Below are 8012 nucleotides of genomic sequence, written 5' to 3'. Positions count from 1 at the left end.
CATGTCACCTACAAAAGCCCCTGGCATGCAGGGTAGGACCTCCTTTCCCAGCACTGCAATTACCTGATCACTGCTGGCTGAGGGTAAACCTCACAACAACCTCTCCTTTAAACATCCTCCCATAATCCCGGGAGCAGTAAACCTTGAGGATTCAGGAGACACAGAATCATAGAATCATTTGGGCTGGAAGGGACCTTTAGAGGTCATCTAGTCCAACCCCCCTGCGGTGAGCAGGGACATCTCCAACTAGATAAGGTTGCTCAGAGCCCCATCCAGCCTGACCTTGAATGCCTCCAGGGATGGGGCTTCCACCACCTCTCTGGGCAACCTGTTCCAGTGCTTCACCACCCTCATTGTAAAAATTTTTTTCCTTATGTCAAGTCTAAATCTACCCTCTTTTAGTTTAAAACCATTACCCCTTGTTCTGTCACAGCAGACGCTTCTAAAAAGTCTGTCCCCATCTCTCATATAGGCGCCCTTCAGGTATTGGAAGGCCGCAGTGAGGTCACCTCGAAGCCTCCTCCAGGCTTAACAACCCCAACTCTCTCAGCCTGTCTTCATAGGAGAGGTGCTCCAGCCCTCGGATCATTTTCGTTGCCCTCCTCTGGACCTTCTCCGACAGGTCCATGTCTTTCCTGTGCTGAGGTCTCCAGAGCTGGATGCAATACTCCAGGTGGGGTCTCACCAGAGCGGAGTAGAGGGGCAGAATTACCTCCCTTGACCTGCTGGCCACACTTCTCTTGATGCAGCCCAGGATGCGGTTGGCCGCCTGAGCTGCGAGTGCACCTTTCCATATGTTTGGAAAGGCATGTCCCCCTTTCCATATGTTTGGATGGCAGGTAGCTAGCTGTTGTGTGATTCTTTCCTCCTCCCTGTTTTGCTCTGCAGAGGCTGACTTAGCTTTATCTTCCACTATTTGCCATTTACCCCCAAACACGAGTCATGTGGAAGAGAGGTAAAAACGAAGGTGTAAACCAGAAATGCAGCAGACCAGCATCCTGGGCCCTGCGGCCAAGCGTACCTCTGTCGCAATGTTCTCCACTATAGTTAGGATCGCATTCGCAGTAGGGTTCCCCATGCTCGGAAATTTTACACTGCCCGTGGTTGCATTTCAAAATCCGGCAGGGATTTGAGGAATTGTTCTTCTTGTCGCAGTACATGCCTGTGTAGCCCTCCATGCACTTACAGGTGTAAGCGACATTGGCCACCATGCACTTCCCATGCAGACACCTGGAGAAAGAGAAGCATTTAGAGCTGGCCTGTGTTAGACGTGTAAGTTCTTTTTCCCAGGGATGTTTGGTTTTGGCATTTCTGCCCATTTACTTCCAGGACAGTAATCCAAAAACAGCAGTTCAGTGTCAAACACTCTGAAGAAACTGTGAGTTTTCAGTGAATACTGGATAACGTTCAGAGAATACATTTAGAATTTGTGATCCTAAGTAATCTCTTTGAAAAACATTTGGCTCCTCCATGAGTGTGGACCAATGCTTGGCATCCACACAAGACAGCTCACATTTACAGCATCAGCATGTGGAACTAAGTGCCAACAATCAAGCTGCATGCCCAGGCTTCCTCAGCAGAATTACTCTACAAACAGTATCAGGTGATGAAAAACAGTGTGATAAACGAAGGTGCTGGTGGAAAAGCTAAGCACAGACTTATTGACAGGCAGTTGTAGTTGAAGGGTTCCCTGTCTCATGGGGTTTGCAGTAAGCTTTGGTATTTTTGAGGAATACCACAGGGAGGGGTGTTGTTGATCCTTAGCAGGTTCTCTGACACCATCCCCTCTTCTGGTACAGGAACAGACTTGAAATGGACTGAGGACAGGGAAGAAAGCAACACTGTCCAGCCAAGGAAAAACTGCTCAGGGCTTACAAACCTTTGCTATATCAGGTTCCAATTGACATAAACCCATGTCTTTCTCTTATTTTTATTTATTTTCTTTCTGGTGCTTTAAAATTGTTCCCTGCTTATGTTGAATCTTTGTACGTTTTGTTTTTAAGCTTCAAACTGTAAAGCACAAATAATAAAAGCAGTTTCAGTCAGGTCAAGACATGCAAAATACTGTAATAAAGGGAGTCACAGCCTACATAAAGCAGTATTTTCTGCCCCAGTAACCAAAAGTGTGCTTGGACAGTAACTCTTGTTATCATCAACTACCTGTTCTCTACAGTAGCATTTCCTCACTGAGGTTAATCTGTGAGCAGGGCACCGTACTCCTCTGGGCACAAAGGGCTTGGCTTTAAGGAGACAAGTCCAAAAGGCTGAAGTGGTTTAATGAAAGGTGGGACAGTATGCACGCATTAAAAATATGCACAGCTACTTTCGGCTATGTTCATGATTGCATCATCCTCCTTGGATTATGAGAGAAAACAATCCCTCATCATGTCAACACCTGGAACTCCCTTATTTTTCTTTGTCCAACCACAATAGCTTCATGTTGACATTGGAAATTCAAGGAAACATTTGGGTCTCTGAGTGTTTCTTCGCTTGGGTCTCCATACCTTTGGTCTGTGAGCATCAGGTGCTTTTCAACACCTTCCAGGGTTCAGTACTTTGCAGAATTAGACCCAGAAGCACGTTTAAAATGGTACCTCTGCCAAGTTAAATTTCTGCCCTTAAGAGAGTGATTATTCACTGTGTCAATTTACCTGTCAAAAATACGTGCTTGTGAAAAGCCCTTGCCACAGACAGCACAACCAAAGTAGCTTCTAAAACAAAAGTACTTCCATCTGCTTCTGAAACAGCACTGAACTATGCAGACTGCTGGTCTGCGTTGGACTGGTTCCCTGTGTCCTTGCCATACGTAAGCTATTCATCCAGTGTTTCTGATGGAGATGTGGTTATTGAGCCTTTGAACTGTGAACGCTTTACACGTCTGCTCCCTTCGCGTGCAACTCCATGCTATCCTTTCAACTTGCACTGCGAAGGGATGTTTCAGAGTGTAATATTTAAGTCAGCTACTTGGGAAATTTGAAACTGTTCACATTGGAGTGCATAATGGTCTTCAGGGAGTTAGTCTGAATACTGGGTCCAATGCTGCTGTGAGCATATCCCTAAAATGTGTACCCCCCACTCACAGGTAGCTCTGCTCTGGGTGCTCACCACCTCAGAGATAAGCCATACCCATTAACAGGAGTTTTCATATTTTAGTGTGTAGAGTCACAGCTGAAAGTATGACCTGCAGTATTAACACCTTAGCTCCTCCTGGACAAAGCTCATTTGCAGAGTGAGCAACGTCAGAACAAGAAGTGGAAATTGAAAGGTGCCACAGATGCTGACTCATAACTGTCAATAATTTCATATGGGAACCCAGCACCTCCAAAAATAAGTCAGATGTGGTTTTACAAGATGAAATGTGAAATATGCATTAGCTGCAAAGCTTCCGCCCTCCCATCAACATTCGTTCAAGCTTACTTGTGGTTAAGACATGGGTCTCCAATTTCCTGGTCACACAGGGGGCCTGTCCAGCCTGGGTGACATTCACAAATCACACTTGTTTTCTCTAGGGACCGGCAAATACCATGCTTGCAGATGTTACAGGATTTGCAGCCAGGAAGGACTCCTAGTGACTGCTGTGGTAAATCCTTGAAATCCTGCAGCTCGTTATTGATGCGGACGTCGTGAATACATCCATGAAAACCATTTGGCGTCTTATCTGCACCCTGGCGCAGTGAAGATAATCCAGTAGAGGTTGGGATCCCTTCAGATAAAAACAAAAAGGGAAGGTTTACTCACAGTTACAATGATAGTACATAAATTATAATTGCTAATGTTTCTTTTGTCACAGCCTCTTATAATCTTTAAAGAATTAATTGGCATAGGACCTTTATAAGGTAACACAGTTTCATTGTCCTCATTCTGGAAACAGAAAGAAACAAAAATAAAATCACTTGTGCAAGCTTACGTAAGAAGACCAGAAAAAAAAGAGCAAAACCAAAAAAGCCCAGGTTTTTTGGCTGATGGCCATGTGCTCTTGTCTTTAGATAAAGCTCCTGCTGTCTGTATGTTAATAGCAGTTACCTTTCTGAAAGGTTTAAGAATGTCTTTACTTGCCAGCAGGCAGCTACCACCTCTGGGATACAGCGAGATAGTTCGGCATTACTAGATCCCTGCGCTAGGACAGGGAGTGGTAGGAGTGCACCCCACCAAAACTAGCGCAGCAGAACTCCAGACAGCGAACAGCACATCCAGAGGCCAGGCCCAGTCTTTATGGCGAGTACGCTCCATCTTGTTGAAGGCCTTGGAAGAGTTCACACACTCAGATGGCCAGCAGGTTCTTTCGGATGTTGTGTTACGCCCTCCCCACTGACATCTGCTTGCGCTCTGTAACTGCGTTAGCATAGGCAAGTGCTTCCATTTTCAGCTCTGTAAGGCCTCTGAACTTGCTATCCATGAGTAACTCCACTGTTAAAGACGGTCTTAAAACCAAACCAGCATGTCTAACTGTGCATTAGGAGGAAAGTTGTGAGACCAGGTGATGTACTTGGAGAGATGGACAAAATTCTGGGCACATGAAGGATCACGTCTGTCTTAAAGCTTAGTGTAGGTTAGGAACAATCGCTCTGGGGTAATTTAATCAATTACTTTAACTAAACAGTCCGCAGTGGAAGGGCAGCTGGCATCCACAGGAATGCTACATGCAGAGAGGTGGCACGTACAGAACAGTGAGGGTTTAGAGAGAAGCAAGAAGCATTTTAATGGGCAATAAAAAAAGTCTCCACCAAGCCCAAGGCTTCTGGTATCCAATAGCCCTTCATTTCAGGTCTCAGCTTTGTCCTGTGAATGCCTTTTCGTATACACCTTTCGAGAACTAGTATTGATCCACAATGCTCATCCATTAACAAAACTTTTCCACGTGATTACATCCCAAGTTTCCTGTGTATAAATTGCTGTGGGGACAGTATCTTTTATGTTGTGCTAGAGGGAGAAATTGCGATGGCCTCACCAGCAGATTATCTTTGATGCATAATGCTCTTTAATAGCCTGTGACATTCTTAATAGGAGCCAATTATAAAAGTTCAGCTCTGCACAAAGCAAGATTAGCCAGTTTTCTGATTTACAAGGGCAATATTCAGGGCTCTTTTAGAAAAGTGTTATTAAAGGGAATTATTTACAAAAGGCTTGACCAGCACCAAGTAAAATTGGTAACAGTTTTTACTATCAACTTCAATGACTTGGTTAGAAAAAGCCCAAAGACTTTCTGAGTCTATTACTGTTCTGCTGACTTTTGTATTTAGAATAGGCTGTGCAGAAAATCCAAGAACTCTGTGTCACTGAAAGGGAGAGATTTCAACATTCAGTCCAGAATAGGGCTGGGGGTGGTTCTGGCAAAAAAAAAAAAAAAATCAGTCGGGCAGAGCACAGCCTTCATTCTGTCTCTCACATCCAGACACCTAATCAGTGGGGTAGCCATTATTCTGGACATCTGTTCCCCACCCCACTTGGCCCCTCCTTCCCTCAAAATTCAATACTGAATGTGAAAAAACTTCTTAACTGAAGTTTGGTCAATTCTAGTATCTTTCCAATACTGAAACTCTGGCTTCAGTTCCCAATGAGGAAAATATTAGCCACGGAGTTCTTAGTCAGCTTCTGTGTTAATATGGTTTGGAGATTTTAATATTTTTTTTTTTTTTTCTCCCAAATTTTTAGATATCTATAAAATTTCCAGCAGAAGTACAGCTCATTTATGGTATATTTAAATCTACTGACTATTGATTTGCTTTTTTGCAGTGACTGTTTGTGATACTTCCGTGGTATTCTCCAACCCTGACATCTTGGTGCTGGACAGTTCTGAAAGCTTCGGAAATGACAAAGTGATCGCTCTTGCCATGGCTGTGCGACACAGAAACTGCCTGTGCTGAGGTTAACTTCCCTGGTCTGGCGTGTGAGCTTGTGCTGGCCATGCGGCGGGGTGCTAGTGGACCGTGGAGCACGAAGCGGAAGAGCAGAGGTGTGGTTTCCAGGCTCTCTGTTCAGAGAAGCAACCTCTGGCAGAGGGGAAAGGCAACTGGTAGTTTCCCCCCCGCTGGAGAGTCCTCCCCATAGGATGGAAGATGATTTGCTTCTGAGAAGACTTGTTAAAATCTCAAAGTCCAGAGCAACTCACTATACCTCCAATGTAGAGGGGTGTGTTGAGGCTGACAGGAGACTGTTTCTGGAGTTTTCCTAGGCTCTTGGGAGTCCCCTTGTCCACCACCAGGTTCAGAGTTTGATTCAGCATCACAAGTTCCACACTATGAAACTGCCCGTCATTTACAGTTTCCACACTGAAAGTAAAAGACAAAAAGAGAATTAGAAGATGACATTAACAATGAAGAGCCTCTGCTTCTCGGACATCCCATGTCTTGGTATTAAACGTTGCCAGTCACGGCTCCCATTCCATGCTCCTTTATGGTCCCCATGTTCTTGACATTTCCTCTAGCGTGAGCCTCCAAGGTACAAAGGTAAACATTGCCGATACCTGTGCAGGCAGTACCTACACATACACAACACTTGAGAGGACAGCAAATCAGGATAGTAGCTACTGTAGCTGTGTTTCCCAGGGCAGAAAAGCAAGGGTGTAGCTACATGATATATTTGCTTTGGTGACAAAATTACTTAAAATCCCCTGTTCTGGGCTCTCAGCCACAGCTTGCTGCCCCTCTGTCACACTGTTTGGTGCCCATGTTGCAAGCTGGATCACTGAAATGATTTCTTTTTGTATGGTTAGTTTAAACTCAAATTATTTCACAGGGGCAGGGAGGGACTGCAGTTTGGGGCAAGAGACAGCAGGGGCCTCTGAAACCAGCATTTCCTCACAGCAGAAGGATCTTACAAGGACAAGCTGAGTTTCTTAAAGCCAGAGAAGAACTTCAGGAGTTTTTGGCTTATAACTGATGGGGGTACCTTGTTCACTACAATACAGTCCTCCCTGAATGCAAGGAAAACTGACAAATTGCTACTCCTCTTTGAGAAACAGTGAGGTGTAGACTGAGGCTTGAGAATAAGGCAGGAGGAATGTGGAGGGGAACAGGTAGCCATCGGAGCAGACAAGATATCGAAGGCACCATGTATTTATTGCTCAGGTGTTTTTAACACTGATTTTTCAAATGCATGAAGCATGCAGTGAGTCAGCTAACAGCTCTTTGCTAGTCTGCACCACATACAATCTTCACCTTCAGTTCAGTCTCCCAGAAATGAAAAGATGCAGTGGTACAATTTAATTTGCATCACACTACCATTTTTTATTTTCAGGGCAGCTTCAGCTCTCAAGCCTTTACGCTGCATATTGGAATTCTCTAAAACAACTCAATAGCTTCATGCACTCCTAAAAGCAAGAAGGGGCAAGGGTGGGATTACCTGCTCTTCAGCAAAGAGGGTTTCAAATTAGGCTGGTAGTTATAGATGTGATGGAACTTTTCCACTGCTGTAGATATAATTAAATGGTTCAGCCTCTGTTCCGTATGCATGCAAACACCAGTGCATAACGAGAATCTAATAGCAGTAGCAGTTACAGCCGAAATTAGACTGCGGGCTATATAAACTGCCCACATGCACAGTGTTGCCAACACATCTTAAGCTTGGCCGGTGAGCACCCTTTTCCAAATTCCTCCCGGCAGGCTCGTTACCTGGGTGGTGGTTCTGTTGCATATGGATAAAGACCGAAAACACCGACTGTGAGATTTAGGCTTCCTGAGATACTGCTTAGCCAACAATCTGAATTTGGGATTACTGCACAAGTGGTAAATACCCTATTAAAATGTAAAAGGTTAGTTTTAAGAATGGGTTTCTACTCATTCAAATGGCTGTTGAGGTCAACATCCTCTCTCAGTAAGTGACAAAGTCACAGGTCAGATTCCTTTCAGGTGTTTTGTAAAGCTGCAACGTAGATGTCTCGGAGCCGTTTACCCAGATTTTCTTTACTGTCAGTGGAGAGGAACAGGCACACTTTAGGAGTTACTCGTCTCTGAGGACGAGTCACCTTTTAGATGTGTCCACCTCTCAACCCAGATAACGTGCTGCCCATCTTT

General features: G+C 44.7%; 1 protein-coding gene across 1 annotated transcript in view; it reads right to left on the bottom strand.

The window, feature by feature from the left end:
- LOC104169180 (slit homolog 3 protein-like) overlaps positions 1 to 6269 on the bottom strand; it is a gene marked incomplete at its 5' end in the record, with an annotated part of 7514 nt that extends 1245 nt beyond the window's left edge. Inside the window, 3 exons of the mRNA XM_009710014.1 lie at positions 1022 to 1230; positions 3418 to 3703; positions 6115 to 6269. Coding sequence (XP_009708316.1) covers positions 1022 to 1230; positions 3418 to 3703; positions 6115 to 6269 — 650 coding nt within the window. The remainder of the gene's footprint in view (positions 1 to 1021; positions 1231 to 3417; positions 3704 to 6114) is intronic.
- Between the last annotated feature and the right edge of the window lie 1743 nt (positions 6270 to 8012).

The sequence above is a fragment of the Cariama cristata genome, unplaced genomic scaffold, assembly GCF_000690535.1.
Source record: "Cariama cristata isolate BGI_N322 unplaced genomic scaffold, ASM69053v1 scaffold28661, whole genome shotgun sequence".
In the NCBI taxonomy this organism is placed as follows: domain Eukaryota; kingdom Metazoa; phylum Chordata; class Aves; order Cariamiformes; family Cariamidae; genus Cariama; species Cariama cristata.
The sequence above is the reverse complement of the archived record's forward strand: the minus strand, read 5'-3'. Positions and strand labels throughout refer to the sequence as shown.